At 38.2% G+C, this 23,352-nt stretch overlaps 1 protein-coding gene across 1 annotated transcript in view; it reads left to right on the forward strand.

The window, feature by feature from the left end:
• The window catches only part of RFX3 (regulatory factor X3), a 160,174-nt gene extending 151,520 nt beyond the window's left edge, over positions 1-8,654 (forward strand). Inside the window, exons 12-17 of the mRNA XM_063129286.1 lie at positions 917-1,014; positions 1,724-1,873; positions 2,506-2,714; positions 4,769-4,922; positions 6,564-6,606; positions 7,546-8,654. Coding sequence (XP_062985356.1) covers positions 917-1,014; positions 1,724-1,873; positions 2,506-2,714; positions 4,769-4,922; positions 6,564-6,606; positions 7,546-7,784 — 893 coding nt within the window. The 3' untranslated portion in view covers positions 7,785-8,654. The remainder of the gene's footprint in view (positions 1-916; positions 1,015-1,723; positions 1,874-2,505; positions 2,715-4,768; positions 4,923-6,563; positions 6,607-7,545) is intronic.
• The last annotated feature ends 14,698 nt before the right edge of the window (positions 8,655-23,352 follow it).

The raw sequence follows: 23,352 nt of genomic DNA on the forward strand, positions 1-23,352 counted from the left end.
TGGTAATTTTTGAAATACAGTTAGCCATCATTCCCTGTATCCTTGTTCCCATGAAGAGTCCAAAAATGCAAGCAGCTATGATGATTCATATCAGCAAACCAATTTGCTGCCAGAAGCAAGTCTTTTGTAAAACTAATGGGTCTTAATTACTTATTGAAGGCCAGGCCACCCTAAAATACAGCAATAATTTCTTGTTCCTGGGAAAATCCACTCCCACCCCACCCACCAGCTACTCTGAGGATTTCAACTAATCTCAGAGAGAACAGGAAAGCCTGCTGAATTGTGGGGAGTAGAGAAAATAGAAGGCTGTGGTTGAAATAGCACCCCAATTGAATTGTGGGGAGTGGCAGAGGATGTCATCGTCCCTGCTAATCAAGAAGTTCTAGTGCTTCAACTTGCAAGCCCAACTCCACTATATCACTGGTTACACTGTAACTCCACAGTAAGAGCAAGTGGCTTCATCTAATGATATACTTACAATCTAGAGTTACTTTGTCATGTAAGTGTTCCTTTACCTGCTACTGTAATATGTGATTGACCCTTACCTGGGGTCTAGTTTGTATATATGGAAGTGAACCTGTGTTCACTCCACCACTTCAGACTGCAGGTGGGAACTCACATGATTGAACACAAAATACCTCGTACTTGCAGTCTGAAGTGACACAGCCCAGACACATGTTTACTACCTCAGCGAGAACTAGACCATGGCCAGATATTCACTGTTCTATAGGCATCTTGTGCCAATACAGTACTGCCTTTAATTCTATATGGTATTTCTATTTATTATCCCTACAATGATTAGTACTATGCATTTGCATTTATTCCCTCACTCTATTAATATTCAAGGACATAAGTCTTTCAATACACACATGCCTTGACTTTTTTTTTTCATTTGTTTGCTTTCTTTCATGCATAGGTGCCTTGACCCAAGCCATTCGCAATTTTGCAAAAAGCCTTGAAGGTTGGCTTTCCAATGCCATGAACAATATTCCACAGAGAATGATTCAAACCAAGGTAAAATAGTTATTTTTGCCTTCTAAATTATGTGAATCAAAAAGGGTGTTATGAAACCCTGGGAAACCATTGTTTTAAGCTTTCTGAGTCATAAGTATAAAAGCCAGTGTCAAAAGCATCCCTTTAAAACAAAATAATGCACAAGTGAGTCTTCGTGTAATATGAAATATTTTTATATGTTGAATGTTTTTTAGTAATCTATGACATTCCTTAATATTACTGTAAACATACAGTTCGTTTACAAATGTCTAAAATTATCCTATTGAAGGACTTTGAATACTGCATTCATTAGTTGTGTAGTTCTTAGCTGTAAACTGGCAAAACATCTGTCAGAAGATGCTACGACATGGAACTCTGTGTGTGTGCGTGAGAGAAAGAGGGGTGGGGTGGATTATGTGAATTCTTGTGGAATTCATGCTTTTTAGATCTTGTCAATTTCAACCCCCTGCGCAGAACTCCTGCCTTTACTTACCTTGTCCCATAAAAAGAATAAATGTCACAGAGAAAAACTTGTGGGATATATAGCTGTATTGTATATCTGTTGTCACATCCATGAAGTTTCCCCATTCTCATCAGCTTTCTTTCATTGAAAAAAAGATAGCCGTGTGAAAAATGTACTTCTCAGTAAAGACGGGACCTTAATCAAATTTGCTGGCCAGTTGCATTCCTATGAGAGTGTATGTCAGGCCTTTTTCTTCGTTCTTCGTAGGTTGCCGCTGTAAGTGCCTTTGCTCAGACTCTGCGAAGATACACATCTCTTAATCATCTCGCTCAGGCAGCTCGTGCTGTGCTGCAGAACACTTCTCAAATCAACCAGATGCTCAATGACCTCAACCGTGTGGATTTTGCCAATGTCCAGGTATAATGGAAGTTTAGAGAATGCATGCAAGTGTGTCGTTGTTTTTTCTTCCTTGGGTCTGAGTCTCTGAGCTGCCACTGCAATTCCATCTAGAAAAAACTGTTACAAGAATGCTTTGCTTCTGCATATTTTGTAGGCATAACTGAAAAATTACAGCTTATAGCTCAGCCTCCTTGCAAGAAAATATTCATCAAACATTTCTGCAGTTTGGGGTCTTTTTAGGTGTTTCAGTCTTGCACTTTCTGAAAACATTTGGGTTGTCAACAAGGTACTAGGGTATCCTGCAGTATCAATATCAATGCATCTGTGGACAGTAGGCAAGTATCTTCTAAGTCAACTTTGGGAAAAAGTTAAGATGTTTAGTAACCCATTTGAAATTATCAAATAAGTTATTTACTATACATATGAGTTGAGAAGCAACAACAATACATTTAATGCCCAACAATTCCATTACTCCTCTTTCTGGCTGTGATAACCCCCAATCCATCTATTCTTTTAAATATCCAGAAAATCTTCTCTCCTTTTTGGTACTTCTGTCCCTTGGTTAAACCACTTTCCCATTTGGGTTCCTATAATTAACGTCTAAATGTGGGATAGAGCTACTACTTTTGACTTCTTTTGTACTGTGACAGGAGCAGGCTTCCTGGGTGTGCCAGTGTGATGACAACATGGTTCAGAGGTTGGAAACAGATTTCAAGATGACTCTTCAACAGCAGAGTACTCTGGAGCAGTGGGCTGCCTGGCTTGATAATGTAATGATGCAAGCACTGAAACCATATGAAGGAAGACCTAGTTTTCCTAAAGCAGCGCGACAATTTCTGTTAAAGTGGTCTTTCTACAGGTCAGTGCCTTAAAGTATTCCAAGTAGGTTATGTTCTGTTGCATACACAGACTCTTCTTTTTTCATATTACAGTGCTATCACAACACCAGTCCCTCAAGTCATGCTTTCCACCTAAAGTTTGTCATAAAGAGCAGAGAGTCAAGTTTGTTTGTTTGTTTGTTTATTTATTTATTTATTTATATATATATATATATATATATATATATATATACCGTTCCCCATTCAACATTTTGGAGTGGTGCACAAGGTGAAATATAATAAAAACAATAAAACACCTTAAAAATTTTAAAAGCAGAATGAAAGGTGAACTGTGAACCATGGCTGGACATTAAGAAAAGGCTTCCTGGAACAATGATGTTTTCAGGAGGTGTTGAAAGGAATACAAAGTTGGTGCCTGCCTGACCTCCAGAGGAAGGGAATTCCATAGAAGGGGGGGGGGGACACCACGCTGAAGGCTCTTCCCCTGGTGGACTCCAATCGAAGGATGGGTCTATGTGGAACTACCAGGAGCATGCCCTCAGATGACCTCAGTGACCGGGCAGGTTGGTAAGGGAGAAGGTGCTCTCTCAGTTATCCTGGTCGCAAGTTAACAAGGGAAGAACGTGAAGAAATGCAGTGACATATAGTTAGGCTTTGTTGTGGTTGGGGATGGTGACTTGTTTCCTGGGAAGCTATTTTAATTCCTCTGAAGGTCCCAATAAAGAAGTTAGTCATTGTCCATAAGAGAGGGATAATTAACCTAATACTGAAGACAATGAACCAATTTCAGTATAAAAATGGCCAGGTTTGCATGACACAAAGGTGGTTAATAAAGCACAGCGGCTTATTAATCACTCCTGCACATGCTGGGCACATGCTGCCCAATTTCCCTAATTATCCTTGCCCAGGCACAGCTTGTTTTTATGTGTGAACCCAGCATGTTGGGTAGCTGGGGTGGTTAACAAACCACCCAGGACCCACACTCTGTTGTAGAATTGCTGGGTGATTTGTTAAGCACCCCAGCAACCCACCTTGGAGAGCTCACACATAGCAACAAGACACCCCAAGCAAGGGTAATTAGGGAAATTGGGTGGCACACACCCAGCATGTGCAGGGGTGGTTAATAAGCCACACTACCTTAATAACCACCAACATGTGTGTATGAACCCAGCCAATGTGATCCTTGTGTATCATGAATGGGCACTGTGAATAGTCCTCTGGGGTTTATCTAGCCTACCAAGATATTCCCACCATGGGTGTTCCACTGCGTGGTAACTTTCCTGTAGGCTGTGCTGGGCCAGGTAGAACCCATGAACTTTATGTTGACCATCCTGGTTTTGGATTGTTTCAATAAATAAAATTGTGTTCATATTCATTGTGCATTGGACTGCATGCTAACTTGTAATCTATTGTGCTGAGATCATACACAACATGCATGTCCCTCACCATTGAGTAACGGCAGCCACTGCCACATATCTACCGCATCATTTCCCAATAACCCTGGTATAAGTAATTCTGGGGGAAAGAGAGACAATATCCTGGTTTGGATGTAATGCTAAACCTCTAGTTGGGCACTTTATGAATGAGCCACAGGCTCACACATTCCCTTCTTCCAGCACACCTTCGAGAAGGAGATTGGAAGCACCCACTACCTGTTTTTAATTAAGTGCAGTTTATTCTTATGTCCAAAAATTTCAAACTGTGGTTAGTTATACTGTGAAAAAAAGGCCAGGATCAAATCATAGTTTATAATAGTTTATTCCAGTTTGGCCGTAGCATGAAACCCTAGTTAGTTTAAGCCAGGCAGTGGATCTCCTCATAGTCATGCCAGTTTGGGGGTGGGGGTGGGGGTGGGGAGTGCACAAGCCCAAGACTCACTGCTGCTCATTTACAAAACACTACGACATGGTTTAATGGTATGTCTGAACACATTAGTAGAACTTTTTAAATGTAATGTAAATAAGCATATTTGCGTAAATGGTTTAATTTTCCAAGATTGTTTTGGATATGCTTCAGAGGTTTCTGAATTACATATTGAATGCTCTTATTTCCCATTTGTTTAATTTTTATACAGCTCAATGGTTATTCGAGATTTAACCTTGCGCAGTGCTGCTAGCTTTGGTTCTTTTCATCTGATCCGTCTACTGTACGATGAATACATGTTTTACTTAGTTGAACATCGTGTTGCTCAAGCCACTGGAGAGACACCTATTGCAGTCATGGGAGAGGTAAGTCCATAATTAGAATACTTCACCAACTGATTTAAAGACAAACTAGAAGTAATTTTCTCTAAGTATATTCTGTTAATCAGTAAATATGTCTTGTGTGGGGAGGTGGGTTAACTGTTGCAATAAAACTTCTTTGTGCAAGATTTGGACACAATAGATATAAAACCAAGGACAGTATTGAATGGTGTCATTCCAGAAACTGAAATAGTACTAGCGGAATTCCGCCAAATCGTTTTGTTGTGCAAGTTGTTGCTCATTATGCTTACACAGCGGGTTTTGCAAGCAGTTGTGCAACCAGTCACATAGTGAGTTGTGCAAGAGGAATGTGCAACAGGTTGCAGAAGAGTTATAAAATACAGGTTGCACAAGTGTAATGCGCAAGTGCTTGTGCAACCGTACTTGTGCAAGCATAATTGGATTCTCCTCTTACGCACAGTTCAGAGCCTAGTTTCCCGCTAGTGCAATGTCATTTACACTAACAGAATGACATAGTTGGATACTGCCCCAAGTTTCAGTTCTGCTGTCTGATACTTCCTAAATCCATACTGAGGCCTTAACAATTTCTGTGTATTTTAGTTTGACTGCATATATTTGTTCACACTGGGCTTATTCCTGAGTACTGAACCCTACATTTTGCTCTTGCCATTTGGCCCAGTTGTTCATTCCTTTGAATCTGCAATCTTCCTATAATCTTCAATATCCAAACTACCACCCCTCTTTTTTTAATTGGTCTCCACTCTGGCACTTCAAAACAGCAGAGGAAATTAAATTTATTTATTTGTTTTTTCGTGGAATAAAGAAAGCTCATGTTTTTCTCCCAAAGCAGGTGTTTCCTTTCATCCTAATACTCACCATTTTAGATGAAACCTAATCATCCTCAGGGGTTTTATTTTGATTGTATCAAAATTCTGCATGAAGAGAACTTGAAGAAACCTGATGTAGCCATCATATTTGGTTATTTTAGCTATTCTAGACACATCAAAAAGCACCCTAGTTTTATTTTATTTTTTCTTCCTTGTATTCTGTTTCTGCTATGTGGGCTAAAATTAAAAGGGTCTTATGAAAAAAAGGTGGAAATCAAGCAATGAGTGGTCTTTACCTTCATTCATCAAGTATACAAATTCTCGTTGCTGCTTTTGTGGTATGTTTACTTCTTTTGTAAACTACTTACAGTCTTGCATGCCTTCATCCATTTTCTCCTTCTTTCCTTTTCTCTTTTTTCTGGAATAGTCTCCTAAATACTTCGTAACAGTCAGCTTCAGATTAGAAGACCTTGTGGTATGTTGTTAGCAGCAACATTTTCTTACCATGATTGCCATCTTACAGCAGACTTCTTCAACCTGGTTCCCTCAGATGTACTGAACTCTCTTCCTGTCATTCCCAGTCAGCGTAGTGAATGGCACTCCAACACATCTGGAGTGTACTAGATTGAGGAAAGCTGTCTTAGAACACTGACTTTCCCCACATGGTTGAGTGGTGAAAACCCAAAGACCTATGCATAGGGGTGAACAACTGCTACTCATTTCTGTGTAGTCATGGGTATGATTAGTGCCAGAGGGATTGATAGAGGATTTGACTGCTATAGAAATTGGTAGGATATCATATTGGATAAATATCTATTAATTATTTTTTCATCTGCAGTTTGGTGATTTAAATGCTGTGTCTCCTGGAAATATGGACAAAGGTTAGTATTAAATACATTATAGATCTTGATTTAGATTTAGAGAATTGCAAGTGGAGCTCTGTTCATACAATCAGACGTTCTTACTCTCCCTTTTCCAGTGCAGCTCCATGTTCTCTCTGAAATTCCACTTTGAGGGTTGGGGGAACCTCTTCCAAGAGAGCAAATTAGTGGGATTCAGAGGGGAGAGGAACATGTGTTTCTTCTCACATAAAGCACCTTTGTGTATTTTAGTTTCATATTTCTACCATTTAATATTTAAGGGGGTTTGAAAAGAATTCACAAGGACCTCTTAAATTTATTGGCATTGTAAACCAGGCTTAATTGACGCCAGTATGACACAGTAGTTGCATTACCAGTTTAATTCTTGGTCATAGGTTATGAGATAGTTGTAGATATTGCAAACTTTAAAAAAAAGTTGACAAGTGAACATATAGTGTTAAATGCAATATTACACTAGCAGAAATCTGCAAGTGCAACAGGAATTGCTTTCTCTCTCCTCCCCATTGCTGCCCACTGTGCCATCCCTCCCACCCCAGCCCACCAGAGCAGATTTTGAGGGAGCATGGTGGGGATGGGGGGGATTGCACCCCTTCTGGCTCTGCTGAAAAAGCATATCTATTAGTGGAATGGATACATCCCATAGCTCAGAAACTGGAAGTATGGTTGTAATGTAGTAAAAATGTGCACTTCAGAAGGTAGGATGACGAGAAACAAATAAACCTTTACCTGCAGATTTAAGAAATGGTGAATTATTTGACTGGAAACCCAGCAAGGTGCACATGTAAGTTAGTCTTAGTCTTGTTGGTGTTGGATCTGGTCATGGACTGGGAGCAACCGACAGCACTAACTTAGGGTAATGGTAGGGTGGTTAAACAATTATATCTCACAATAACATGGCTCTTTCAGATTGCAGGATTCATGGTGGTTTTATTTGTGCAGATGAAGGCAGTGAAGTTGAAAGTGAAATAGATGAAGAGCTGGATGAATCTGGAGAGCCACAAGCCAAGAGAGAGAAGACTGAAATTAGCCAGGCCTTTCAGGTGGGCTGCCTGCAACCCGTGCTTGAGAGTGGAGTGCAGCCGAACCTCCTGAACCCTCTTCACAATGAGCACATTGTTACAGCTACTCAAACTATCAGACAATGCAGTGCTACTGGAAATACATATACTGCAGTCTAACAAATATTAAAGCTCTTTTTTTCCAGATTATATTAGCCCTGTTGATGTTGGGCTTATCATGGGGGAGGGAAGGGATGCAAAAAAGAAGTCTGAAAGTCAACTGTTGTCAAATTTTATCTGTGCTTGAACATTACTTTTACTGGAGTTGTGAAATGGAATTGGGTGTATGTATTTTGCCAGGTCTCTTTTGGGGCGGGGGGAAAAATTGGTAAATACAATCATTTTTCACTGGCCGCTTAATATAAAGAGTTTTCTTAGTTTCAAGAGTCAAGAAGCATTTTTGCGAAGCTTAATGTTAATGTTTTTGTCCTCTTTATAATTAAAAGTAATTTAATTTTTTTCATAGTTTTTACAAAATATTTTAATGTTAACTGTTAGTCATGGTGATTTCGTATAAATAGGGTTTTTAATTAATTGCACTCTGAAATATCAAGAATTTTCCTCTTTGATTTACACTGGAGGCATGATCATTTGACAGCAGCTGCATTAAAATGGTTATTCAAAGGCAGCTTTCATTGAAGAGAACTGGAAGACACTATTTTAATACATTTCAGAGTGTTCAGGGGATATATTGGAAAATTTATTATAATGCTAGAAAACACAGACTGTCTTCTTTCTCAGAGGAAGAGCGATTCTCACCGTTGCAGGATAAACGAGAGCTCTGATCGCATGTGGTAATGTGTACTTAATAAATGTACAGATGACACCATTATAGACAATGCAAGCTTCCTTTAAAAGAAATCATTTTTAATTTTTTGCATACCAGCTCCTCTCTTTTAAGACTACTGATTTCAGGTACAATCTGCCTAGACTCTGTGCAACCTCCATTCATTTTAATAGAGCTTGCATAAAATTCAAATGAAATCTTCTTTGGATGCAAACAAAGAGTCAAACCACATTTCAATGAGCGGAGGCTGTGTAACAGTAGCACTTGGCGGATTATGCACCTCATATACATATGGGACCACTACCCAGATGCTTTCTGCTCTTCAGTGGGACTGCAGATCTTATATACTGAAGTTTTTAAAAGCATCTTCTTTTTTTATTGTACGTGCTACTTATGGAACTGGACATGCAGGAAACCATTCCTTTCAGATGACTTTTTTAATTCCATGTCCTTTTCCTCGTGATAGTTCAATCTGCTGCTCTTGTTAAAGATAGTTTATAGGATGCAAGGAATGTAGCAACCTGCATTGTAATTTTGCTCAAAATAATTCCTGGTTCTTAAGTGGATTTCATTTTATACAGAAATGTTTAATAGGCAGTGAAACTGGCACATGTCACTTGTACTTATTTCCCAATTGCATAGAATTTGAATAGGTGGCTAGACGGACCATTGCCATTTAAGAATGTACATCAGGGATCATTGTACCTCGGCTATTACATGGTGCCTTAAACAGAACTGAAGCTAAGATTTTCTTGTTAATAACTCTTACATTGATTCAACAAAGTGTGCCTGTCTTCTTTCTTTCTCTTCCCCTCCCCCCCCCGCCCCTTTCAAATTCCCTAAACAGTAAGGGCAGGTTACATAGTCTTCAGAAATCAAGATTTTTTTATTAGATATATTATCCCTCAGAGTGACGGCCTATTTCTTTCTTATTTATAGCTGAATTTCACTTTATTACTAATCAGATTTTCTTGGTTGGGTGGGGGGAGAGTGGGTGAAAAACAAAACTAGCTTTAACAATGTCAAAGGTCAACAAAATAGGTTAGCCAATTCCCAAACAAGAATTTATATATAAATATATATTTCTAAACCCTTATCTACTTTTAATTTTAAAAAGTAAAGTAAGTAAAGGTTTTTTTAAGCAGCATATAGTTTCAATTGTGCATATGGTGGGGGGTCAGTCTGCTATTTTATTTAACAGTTAAATCATACTATATGTTGTTTCCCTTTTATTCTAATTGACCTGTTGTACGTATAATGGATTAAACATTTCATTGATTTAAAAGATACCTGAATTTTCTTAGTTTGATCAAAACAAACCAAAAATGAAGGAAAGCACAAAGAAAATTTACAGACTTTATAGCAAGGCCTGGGTAAAATATTAGGGGCTTTGTTTATCATATGTCTGAAAGACGATCTTTAAGGTTACAATCACCAAATGCTTGAACAGCAGGTGGAATTATTGGTATATTTATAGCACACAGGTTTGATCTTAGCTTTTTCATGTTTCAAGAATTTCTAAAGATTTACTAAATTGTTTTTAATTTGAACATTTCTACTTTCTAAACTAAGCTTTAAGAATTGCTTAGAGTTGCAAAATTTGAAGCCTACTGGCAGTGTGGGCTGAGCTAGGTGTTGTGCCTAGTAATTCCTGCCACATCGTTAAACATATGCTGATATATTCCATTATGATTCTGTTCATTGTTACTTAAATGTGTTCTTATTTTCCCCCTCAAAATCCATCACGTCTGCACCCCTCACCAAATTTAAAAACAAAATAAAAACAAACTAAGCTGTGATAGTTATTCCCTCTCATTGTGCATTATGAAATGTTTACACTTCAATACAGTGAAATTAAATGTAAAAACAAAGAAACATTTTTCAGCATAGTTTTTTAAAGGTCTAGTAAGATTGTTCTGTATTAGATGCGGCGTATTTACGGATATCATTTTTTTCAGATGGCAAACTTGTATGTTTTCTTATCATTGTCTTTTTCATTTTTAATGTTGGATTTTGTTTATGCAGAGAAATGAGAGAAAGATGCAAATTTAGTTTTCTGAGCGAGATAGGGCTTGTAAATCTCTATCGATCAACCCCCACCACCTATTTCCCTCCTCAGTTGATCACTGTATTCAATGTGCCAAAAAGATCAATACATTATTGTACCTTGTGTTATATCTTGATAAAAAAGTGGCATTCTGGTCTGCAGTGGAACCATGGAAATAAAATGGATTTCAGCAGCCAGAAAATACATCCAAAAATGCTCCGATAAGTTGTTAATAAAAACAGACTGGAAGAATAGCAGGTTTGGGTTAATGTAAACATGTTTTACATTTTTATCCCCTGATAATTTCTGCTTTATAGTGGATTCATTGTGAACCACTGGTAGGCCTTACAAATCATATGGGCCCACTGACCTGCATTATCCCCAGAGGTTCTTCAACCTAATCATTCTGATATTATACTACTTGTGCCTATATACTCATACCATTCCTTATAAACATTTTGAAAAACTTGATGTATAAGGGCTGGGATCCAAAGACTCCCATGCATGTGCCCAAATATTTTGTGTATGTACCAGGGTTCCCCCAAATTCCTCTTCCAGTTGCAGTTCCTTTCTAATTTAGATGCTGCTCCAGTCGTCCCCTGATTTTTAGGTCCCTTGACTTTGGATGTTGCTCCTGACTACTGTGATTTTTGACATTTTCACAGATGGTCCCCACATAATGCTTTGAATCCTGGATAGGATCTTGAAATAAGATTTTTTGTGTGACATAAAATACAGATGTTAACTCCACAGCACTGAGAATACTTACATAGTTGAAGCACTTTTGGGAGCATTGCAGGAGAATGAACTCATGATTTGTGGGCAATTTGTTTTAAAAGCTCATTTAAGGAATAATATGTTTTTAAATAAAGACTTTTTGGCTCTTGAACAAGTAATGCAGTGATCAATGTGGATGATACTATTGAAATTTCTTATTCAGATCCAGGGCCCATTTTTCATAAGCACTTCAGGAATGCAAAATAGTTGGTGCTGTCACTTTAAACTAACAAATGTTTGTACTGTCTTGTCTGAATTTTTTGCTTTGTGCTTATTTTTGTATTATAACTTGGAGTTACAACACTACTTTTGAAATCAGTCATCTTTTTAAAAAGTTACCGATGTGCAATGTTACCACATTTGGTTCACCATGGGTGATGATAATTAAAACAGTACTGATGGTACCGTCATTCAGGAATGTACAGATCTACATACGATTTTTAAATTTTAAAACGAGGTATTTTTAAGCATTGGAAACACCTTTCTCAAATTATTCTCAGTAAAACATTGATGATCTTCATAGTTTCCACAAGGTAAATTGGCAAGAAATCAGATTAGTTTGACATGGATTGCAACCTAATTTCATTTATTGAATAGTTTTATAAAAGGATTACCTTAAGGAAAACAGCAACGGTAAATTTGCATATAACACTAATTTCAGAATATGTAACACTGATTTGTGAGAGCAGTACCAGTCGTGAAATTTGGGCCCTTATTCCTGCATTACAGGTCAGTCTCTATATATATATAGATAAAAGGAAAGGGAATTCTAGTACTGTTGCTAGAGTGTTTGTTTAGTGACTAAATAAAACTGGAATAGAAGCATAAATGCAGTGCTTAGTTCTAGTGTTAGAAAATTATTTTGATGGTAATACCTTGCATTAACCCTTTGAGCATTGTAAGTTAATTTTACTTGTACAAATCTCAGGGTAGTGAGAGCACTGACAGAACTGTAAGCTCACTGTGCCCATACCCAACAACAGCAATCTGGATTAATGAGTACTACGTGTGCACAATTTTTCAAAGGATCAAGGTCTGGGAACTATAAGGAAAATATTAGGAGTCCTCATCAGAGACCACTGGTTGCACCTCCCACAGCCCTGCTCAAGATTTTGTTTTTTAAAAAAGATTGTCATATGTAGTCTGTATGTAAATGTAAAATATCCCAGGCCTGTACATTAAAGACATTTTAACTATCTAAGGTCTAGCTTTGTTGCAAATGCTTTTCTACAGAATAAATACTTGAATTCAAGGCAAACATCTGATTTTAGGTTTAATATATTTAGAAAACAACAGCCACTGCCACTTAATTATACTGCTTGCACAAACTAATATTTCTAGTATTTTAGGGGGCAATTATTTGATTAAAGAAACCTGAATTGTAAATTACCTAAAATGTATTTACAAGTAAATGTTTAACAGGCATATAAATGTATTTCACACTAATATTGTTATGTTAGTATTCAACAACTGTAAATAGGAAATGTATTTCAGAGATCTGGGTTTTACAGAAAGTTTGGAGTTAAATTCTATGAGTTAAATCTAATATTGTGCAAGCAAGTATCCCTCTGGATCCCCCAAATCTGCTCTGGGGTGTGTCCCCCAAGCTTCTAGAGTATATTTGCGGATGGGGGCTGCAGGGGGGAAGGGAAATACAATCTGCCAGTGGTGTCTATTCTGCTGGCAGAAGGGCACCATTGGAAACAAACCCATATACTACCATTCCTATCAACCAAGAGTGGACAACTGATAGCCCTCCAAATGTTTTGGCCTACAACTCCCACCATCCTTCACCATTGTCTATGCTAGCTAGGGCTGAGGGAAGTGTAGGCCAAAACATCTGGAGGGCCAAAAGTTGCACACCTCTGCTATAAAATAGTCACAGGTTATTACCATGACAGTCCAGTTATCATATATGTGTTCATGGTGGAGAACTGTGTGGACCCGGAGGTGTCTTTGAATATTCTACGGCAGACATTTTGCTATTGAAACCAGGCATTTTGCGTCTTTGGTACTCAAAGAAACCTCTGATTGTGCATGTTGTTTTACCACTATGTATGTAACTTTTTTGAACTGCAGCCTTGGTTCTATACATAATCCTATCTTTGGTTTGTTACAGAATGAATGTGTCACTGAATGAATTTCTAAGGAATTCAAAATGTAAGACATTGTTGATATAAAAATAGGCACCAGTGATATAGGAGTTGAGTGATTAAAAACAAACAAAAAACTTAATAGTAAATGCCAAATGAACCCATTCTCTAGATCAGGCCTGTGACACTCCAAGTCTACACAGCACACTAGCCATGTATGGTGACCAGCCTGAGGTTGGATCATCCTGTTTTTGCCGCCTGTCTCAGACTGCCACAATAGAGGGTTTGCAGTTGCTCAGAGCACATGCTTGATGATCTGCACTTGGCTTGGTGGATCACAAGTTGTGCAGGCCTGATCTAGAAATTATATTCCAAAATTGTAGTCCATTGGTTCCAAGCAGTATCACCAATAAGCAGTTTGTGCTGCTACCGTGCTTATTCTGAAAGATACTTGGATTGCTGAAATTCTATAATGCAAAAAAAAAAAACATTTCCTTCCTCAGACAAGTTATTCAGATTAATGTATAATTAAAATAAATGCAATACTCAAAGGGTTTTTGAATTTATTATTCATAATAATTTACTGTAAATGCTTCTCAGTTTGCATGCCTTGATCATTGCTGCTAGTGATTTTACGTGCCAGTAGAACTGAGTTTACGTTACCAATTTTACTTAATAGTTAAAGCCACTTACAAAGTGACTGCCTAGGGTATTTTGGCTGAAGTAACATGCCTTGTTTTCAAAATGATTTGTCTTCAGTTTTATTTGATTTTTGTTTTATTTTTTTAATTCCCCACCCCTTCTTAAAAAATAAGTTACGTTGGGATTGGAAGCCCTGAGTAATACTCGGTAAGAATTTTTCAGTTAAATCAATTGTGTAAAATGAAATGCACCAGAATACATGGTCGAATACAAAACATTAACATACTCCATTAGCCTCACGCTGAGGGAAATCTGCCAAACGCTGATGCTGAGCAGCCTCCCCTACAAACAATATAGGAAATGAATAGAGATTGTGCAGCAGCAATGCTTCTGTACCTGTACTCATTTGAAGTCAGGAATTAAATCTGATTCCACTTCAGAGAGAACTGGATAGCATAATAGGTTGGGAAGACATAGCATTATTTACAACAGCAAAGTTCCAAGGCAGGTGAGTGGCTGCTTTCTACCAATCATCTGCTATGCCAGGTCATATTGCATTTTTGCAGGATTAATGGATCTCCCTTTCTGACCAGATTCAAGAAAAAGTATGTGTATAAGTAGTATTTAGGGTGACCATATGAAAAGGACAGGGCTCCTGTATCTTTAACAGATGAATAGATAAGGGAGTTTCTGAAGGTGTCATTGGTATGCATTCAGCACCTGATGAAATTCCCTCTTCATCACCACAGTTAAAGCTGCAGGAGCCCTGCCCTCTTTTGTATATGGTCACTCTAGTATAGCTCCTGCAGCTTTAACTGTGGTGTTGAAGAGGGAATTTCACCAGGTGCTGCATAGATACAAACAACACCTGCTGAAATCCCTTTTTCTATTCAACTGTTAAAGATACAGGAGCTCTGTCCTCCTTTTCATATGGTCACCTTAGTATTTTTTAAATAGGGATTATTTCTGAAATCAATTTTTTAAAGTGAAATGTGCCCTTTAATGGTTTGTTCACAATGAATTAAATATTATTGCAAAACAACATAGAAAGTGTGTTGCAAACTTTAAAATCTTCAGATTTAAAATCATGTGTGATTGTGATTAGGAAGCATCCTATTACTCATTAAAGCTACTTATTAAAATTCACACATCTTTTTCTTCCACAAGACATAGTATATGATCCCAGGTTGTTTTGAGTATTATATTTTTTATCTAGACAGGAAAACAAATTTGAAATTCTACTTACAATGACTAACCAAATAATTTTCAACATGCAAAGGTTTTAACCAAAGGAGATTTCTCCCTTATACTTTAATTTTCCCATTTAAAATTTGACGGTCTTAGTATTAGCTAGTGAGGCTATAAAAATAAAATAAACATTTGTGTGCCTTTTTAAAAACTTGAGAAATTTGTGCCTGTTTAATTGGGTTGATTTTAGTTCTTACCAATCACTAACCTTCCTATCACTCAGGGCTTTCTTACCTTCGCTAAGTTGTTTTTTTTGTGTGTGTTTATTTTATAAGGGTTTCCCCCCCCCCCTTAAGTGCCATCAGTAAACTTCACTTGGTAAGTGGCAGATCATGCTTTTCAGTCCCACAAGCACAGAGATGCAGGAAACACTAGTAGAACATACTGGATCTTTTTATTTTCCAATTGACTGAATATATAATGTAAATGAGGTAAGCAACTTTTTGTAGATTGTATGTGTGAGATAATGTAATGTTCTTTTCCAGTTTTTGGATTACAGTTGAATATACTTTTTAATTATTTAAAGAAAACATCTTTACAGAATAACGTGATGGGTTTTGTATAATGTATTTGATTTTGTAAATATGTATTTCCTGATGTGATTTTTGTGAAAATGCTAAATCTTTTAGTATATCATGTCCTCTCAAAATTGGCAGGAGCTAAATAATAGTTTGTGGGCAATTTGTATTGTGTACTGTACAATAACTGGGGAACTTTTATAATTATAAAAAATATATATTAACTTTTAGTGTGTTGTTTAAACAAATGACTGGAACATACTAAAGATAGTAGGATTTTTCTGAATATTTCAGACTTGAACTCAGGCTAGCTTTCTTGTGTTTTTCAAAACAAAATTGTGTCTTGTCTTTTAAAATCAATAAATTTGTTTTCTTGTTACAAATATACTTGAAATGTTTCCATTTTTATAAAGAGAGATTATGGAAGGTAGTATTTTAGAAAACAGCAACATTTATGTTTTAAGTTTTCTTTGGAAGGAAAAGTTTACCTTGATTTTTCTTCTGTTGTATGCTATTTTCCAAGATCATGGGAACTATTTATAGAGCAGTTCTGGAAAATGAAACTTAACACCCAGTACATGATCTACAACAACACATGTCAACACTTCAAGGTTTGTGCTTGTCTTCATTAAAGATCATTCCAATATATAAGTTAATTTAGGGGCTTATAGCTATGTGCCCTGTTTAGAGTCATGCACAGAAATACTTTATGTAAGTGTAGCAATGATATCAACCAATCAGCAGCACAAAAGGGTATTGGTAAAATGGGAATCATAAGGTTGACCTCAGACATCATGTAGCGTCCATAGATCAACTATAATGCAATTGATGACCAACTAGGCAGATAGGAAGAGAGTGCCAAAGTTTATCCAGGTATCATTTTACGATTCCTAGAATCATAGAAAGGACCTTGGAGATAATTTAGAAAAAATTAAAACCCAACTTAATAAAGGATGCAACACAGAACCATAGAATGCAGCATAATCCTTTGCATATTTACTCAGAATTAGGCCCCACTGTGTTCAATGGCTCTTGCTCCAATGTAAATGTATAGGATTGTAGCTTAATTGGTGAATCAGCATTACCAATACACCTGTAAGTACACCATCTGCATTCTCTCTTCTTTGGGTTAGGGCCATACTATTTGATAAAATTGACTAAAATGTAACTACTGAAATTTTAAATAAATAACGTGAGAGCTGAAGATGTGGCTAAATGTTTCCTGTTTTGATACTACCTAATTTTTATGTAAATAGTGATAAAATAAATCAGTATAAGTTCTATTTATATCTCTGTCTGCATTCTAAGGAGTGTGTGTACGTGTTCTTCATGTTCACTGTTCTATTTATATCTCTGTCTACATTCTAAGGAGTATGCGTATGTGTTCTTCATGTTCACTGTTGTTGGCAGACTTTTTGTGTGTGAAACGAGGACATTTTCTCTGCAGGTAAAGGAAGCAATCCACAAAACATAACTGCAACTTCCATTAATTTCAACGGGATTTAATGTGGGGGTGGGGGTGGGGCGCATAGGATTATACAGTGCCTGGTGGATTGCAGTCAGCAAAGAAATGCAGGTTGACATGTTGGTCCTTTAACAATGGGAACAATAACTTAACACTTTACTAGGAATTATTTAAAAGTCACCAAGTTATATTTTCAACCTTATATTTTCAAGGGGAGAGCTGACTCTGCTTCTTCATCCTAGCAGCCTTGCTAGTATCTTTTTTCTTTTCTTTTGCATAAGTCGTGGCCTAACAGAATTGTCTGCATAACACCTCCTTGCCATAACAAACTGCAAATAAATGTTTATACTCACCAGAATATATTATTGTTTGGTTTTGGCTTACAAAAGACTAAAGAACTGTTGCAAACTCAAAAGCTTGCTCACTTCTTAGTGCTTTTTAGTTGAACTTACTAAAGTAATAGTGCTGCTATCACTGTTTGGATTTTTCCAACTAGGAAGTGCAGCAAGGACCTTCACTGATACTTTGGGTAACTACAGTTATTAAGTGCTCAGCTGTAGTCAACAGTTGTTAGACTCTGCATACAACACACATTCCTGTCTGCATGCCATCTCACTCACCCAATCACACACAATAAGATAAAATAATCAAAAAGAAAAATAATTATGCAGAAGAAACGGGGAGAACTTACGTGGTTGGATAGCTCACTGATTTTGGTTGTGAGACGTTTCTGAAATGTATTGTGTTCACTTTTAATGTTTTTATTTGTTAGTTTCCTTGGGTGAGGTAAAATCATTTAAGTCAATAAAATGCTGCTATTTTAAAATCACTGGCGATGGGCTTTTACATATAAGATTTTGGAACATCTAATTTATTTAATTCCCAAAATCCTGAATGATTAGTCAGTAGAACTATTTTGAAAAGCATACAGAAGATGGCAAGAGATAAAGGTTTATCCAACTGTGTACAGAGGCAGTCCATCCATATGTTGTAGTAAATTCAGCTATTCCAGCCAGAGTGTTTAGATATAATCCAGTTGAGTGCTGCTGAAGTAAATGGATTTAAATTGACTGCTTGCAGCCCTATGGACTGGAGTTTGCACTTATTTGGGCATAAGTTCAAGTGAACTCAGTGGAGCTTTCTTCTGAGTAAATGTGAAGAGGAATAGGCTACATACTCCTAGTGTTCTAGCTCAGCTGTTGTGCTGAGTTATAGAAGATTCAGCAGAGATGACAAACAAAAATAAGCTTCAGTGTCAGCCCACTTGAACAAAATTCAAACCAGAACAGTTAAAATAATGTTCTTGTTTAGATTCAAGGTAGTCTCTGAGCTTTCAAGTGACTCAGAACTTGGGCTGTATATTGAAAGAAAATTAAAGGGAAATGGGGAAAATGTTTCTACAAGGCTTTTAGCACTGAGTTTCTTTCAGTCTTAAGATGGTGATGGAGGAAAGACTAGTAGCACAATTCTATGCATGGCTACTAAGAAGTAAACCCCATTGTATTCAGTGGGGCTTACTCCCTGGTAAGTGTGCATAAGATTACAGCATAAATCAGAGATAGCAAAGTCACTCATAAACTTTTTTGAAACCAGCCACCCTCTTTCTAAACATTTCCCACACATGCAGGCTCAGCTATGACCATATAATTCTTGGATCATTGAATTGATTAAAAAGCCAACGTGTTGGTACGTAATTTAGGCCTGTTCGCTTGTTGTCATAGGTCTTCTCCATCAAGTATACTGTAATAGAAACTCCCAGCTACCTGCAAAATATAGTAGCCTAGTTCCAGAATATGAAAAATGAGTGGCACTCCTCTTTCATGTCATCATAATTACAGGTGACGGTGGTGTACTTGAAGGAAATTATACATGTAATTGAGGCCATTCAGTCCTTTATTCTCATGGACAAGATAGAGAATAAACTAATAGGCATTTTCAAGCATGGAACTTGTCCCACTGCCGAGGTTATAACAACCATGAAGTATCTCATGAATTCAAATTCATATAATGGAGTTTGTTGTCTTACAAGGTTGATTTCAGGTCACACACATGTTATGGGATATAATACAGTGGCATTGTCCAGGACTGTGTGATATGCACAGTGCTGTGAACATACCAATTTAACTGTGTATGCTTATGCTAAAATTTAATGAAATTCCACTATGCCCTATTTGGCAAGGCACAATATTTATTCATTTGATTTGCAACCCACCTTTCTACCAAGAAAAATGGCACTCAAGGCAGCTTACAATCACAAGTAAAATTTGATTAAAACAATAGTAAAAACAAATACATTAAAGCACAATTAAGAACACAACAACAGAATAAAAATTGCAACCCAACAAGCCTGTTTACATGTCAAAGGCCTGTTTGAATAAAAAGGTCTTTGCTTGCCAGTGGATAGACAGCAAGGAGAGAGTGATCCTAGCTTCCCTTTGCAGGGATTTCCACAGTCTGGGAGCAGCCACTGAGAAGGCCCTGATTTGGATTGCCACCAAGCACATCTCTGAAAGCAGCGGTCTCGAAAATTTAATTCTGCAGTATTTGACCATTCCCTGCATGCATGTGATTTGGGTATGCGTTTTTAAATTTCTAAATGCCCTGGCTTTGTTCTGGATTCACTTTTCTAGACCATGTGTTTCTCTCAAAAGGAAGATGTCTTGGAGTGAATGTGATAATGAGAAAATAATTGATAAACCTCAATGTGCTAGGAGAAAAAAAAGGGGTGTTGCTTCCATGGAATGCAATTTAACAGGATTATGTTTGTTAGCTTATGCAAGCCACCGAACATTGTTCTTAACCTGCTTTATCTTCTAAAGTCTTGTTCCTCTGATTGAGGCCCAGCAGGATAGGGTTTAAGAATGGTATAATCCTGGGATTCCATGATTTATGGAGGAGTTGAACAAAAGCCCCCATGCTGATCACAAAGTACTGGCACAATCAAACATACCAGTCTATGACTTTCAGGAGGCAAGGGCAATGGAGAAGCATGGTACAAGGAGGTAAGCACAATTGTCTGCTTAGTGTATATGAGTGTGAAGACGACAAGCTGATTAGATCAGTTGTTAAAACATTTTTCCTCCCTTTCCAATTTTGGTAGACATGTAGTGATGATAGGGAAATGGTTATGTGCACTCATCACAATCCAAGAATCACACTGCATCAGGCTGCAATTCATGAAACTTTCCAAATTGGCCAGCAGCGATATGGACAGCATTTTTTGTTCTGAACTTTTGCCCAAAGTAGTGTTTTGGTCTCAAAAACACCAGGATCCAGAATTATCTTTATCTTACTTTATCAGCAAAATGCTCTCTAGATAATAGTCACTAATGAGGACTGTTTTTCACCTTCGTTTTTCCAGTATGGGCATTAATAATGTCAGTGCCCATTCTGGCTTGAAAGATAACTAGTCAGTTCTAGAACCGCTCACTTGACAGATTTTGTTTTTGTTTTGCTTTTTTCACACACACACAAAACTTGCTACTAGATGAAAATACCATTTTAAAAACATAACAGTGACACCTCCTGGGCAATTTTGTTGATACAATTTAAAGGAAAGCAAGAGAAATTGACAATAAAATTGGTTACTTTAAACCAATTACTTCTTCACTGTACTTTTCCTCATCTGTCATGCCTAAAAAAATCATATCTAGGTTGGTGAAGAGATTCCATGGCTGATCCTATAAATAAATACATTGATCTCTATGATTGATATGTTATCTTTTTGTGAGCATTTGTCTTTGAGCTTTTGGGAAATTGGAGTCCAATATTCAAATAAGTTTATGTTATTTCGGGAGTTCATTGCGAATCTTTGCAGTACTAAGGACCTTTTTTCAACAAAAAACATTCTATAATGAATGCTCACATTAGGCATTATAATCTAGCACTCCTGTTCATTGTGCTTTAAAAAAATATGCCAGTGTGCATTATTTCATAGGAGATACGCAAGTTCCATTTATTCCCCCACCTCAAAGCAGCCAAAAATGTTTCTAAGACTTGTAAGAACATTGGTTTACATTACCAAATTTAGTTTTCCTGGATGTGGAAAAATCATTGTGGATGCTGTGCTTGCCCTAAGTATTAATTCCGAAGTACAATTTTTAGGATTGTTCATGGCCACTTGGCATATCACTCCCCACCACCACCCAAGTAGGTTGTGAAGACCACAGAAGGGCAAATGAGTACAGGGGAGACACAACAACTGGGTTCAGACAACACAATAACCAATGGTTGTTTCAATAGTCAACAGTTGGTTATTTAACCCACCATGGGTTATCGTGTTACGTGGAGGGTGTTTTTTGAACCAAGAGTTGGTTATTTGGACAAAATAACCAACATTGTGCAGAGTTGGCTACTTGAACCACAATTGGTTATGTTGTTTGGAGGGCACCATTGGTTATTTCATCAGCCACAGAGTCGCAAGGCAAGAGCAGTCAAAGCAGTGGCTTCCACTCTAGTCCAGTTGGTAGAATAGATTTTCAGTAGCCATGGCTGATGGGATACTAGGAGGGAGGAATGAGAGGGGAGAGAGGGCGGGGAATGAGTTGGTCAACTCAGTGTAGACAAATAGTCAACTCAACACTGATCCTAATCCACACCAAGGTTCATTATTATCATGTTGTATGGGGAGTACCCTCTACATAAACAACTGTCAAGTTGATTATTCCTAAGGCTGTGCCTGAAACCGAGGTGAGGTGTGCTGATTTGGCCCACCTTGCCTCGGTTCCGAGTCAGTTCCAGGTCAGCCCAAGGTGCCCCGAAGCTGAAGCAGAAAGGTACCGAAGTTTTGGGGTGCCTCAGGCCACTTCGGAGCAGCACTGGGCCCTCCCTTCCACTGCTGTGGGAAAGCCGCCGCAAGGCCGGCCCGAAGTCCATTTATTTATTTATTTTATTGCATTTTTATACCGCCCAATAGCCGAAGATCTCTGGACTCACCATCCTCTCCCCGCTCTCCCCGCATCACCACTGCCAGCAACACTCACTGTGCTGCTGCCACATTGCCTGCCACGACCAGGAAAAGTGGCACTCCTGAGAACCAGGCTGCAATTCCAAGATATCGCGGGGGCTCTGTTTAGTACCTCTATGGCCACAAACTATGGTGGCTGTAGAGGTACTAACCAGAGCCCCTGTGATATCTTGAAATCGTGGCCTGGTTCTCAGGCATAGTGCATTTCCCTGTTGTGGTGGGTGATGCGACGCCAGCAATGGTGGCGGCGATGTAGCGGGCGGCAGCGGCGATGGCAGCGATGTAGTGGCGGCAGCAGTGATGCAGCAGGCAGCTGTGGGCAGCAACGTGGCAGCAGGTGAGTGGGGAGAACAGAGAGCGGGAGGTGAATCCAATGGACTCATGGCTGGCCTTGCTACCAGCTTTCCTGTGTGCGGGCTGCACAGCTGGCACCCAGGGACTCGCAAAGCTGAGTTGCCCCAAAGCTCACCTCGGCTTCAGCACTGAGGTGAGGCGGATAACCCCCGAAGCACCCCAAGTCAAATCAGGGCTGTTTCAGTGGCTCTGAAACAACCTCCGAGGTAAATCGGGGGGCGTGCGTGCGTGCACAGCCCTAATTATTACCCTACCATTGACTGTCAGGTTGTGTGAACACAGTCTTTATCTGGGCTAAATCTACCAACTGGAAAATGTATTCTGTTGGCTTAGCAGTATTTCTAGAATCCTGTGTATGTATGTATGTTTATATTTACAAAACTAACCTATCAGTCAATCTCCAGAAGGGTAAAATAGTACAGACTAAAAGTTAAGTCCAATGGTTGGATCAAACATTGCCTTTGCATGGGTGGCCCAGGCGTGCTGGTGATGGCGTGCATACCCTTGGTAGCCACAGTGTAACACTTCCAGGGGAAGTGCCAAAATGAGCAAAATATTCAATTTTAGAAGGGGCCGGAGGTACTATATTGCAGCCGCCAGTGGAAGGGGCCATGAACATGCTGCCACTGGCATGCCTAAGCTACCCACACAAGGGCAACATTGGATCCAACCCAATGAGTTCAGTTCTAAGCATAAAGTTACATTGATATCGTTTGATGAAGGGCCATTTATAAATATCAGAATTAAACATACAGTTTCATCATATTTTTAACCAACTATTATTCAATTTT

This window comes from Elgaria multicarinata, chromosome 6 (genome assembly GCF_023053635.1).
Source record: "Elgaria multicarinata webbii isolate HBS135686 ecotype San Diego chromosome 6, rElgMul1.1.pri, whole genome shotgun sequence".
Taxonomy (NCBI): Eukaryota; Metazoa; Chordata; class Lepidosauria; order Squamata; family Anguidae; genus Elgaria; species Elgaria multicarinata.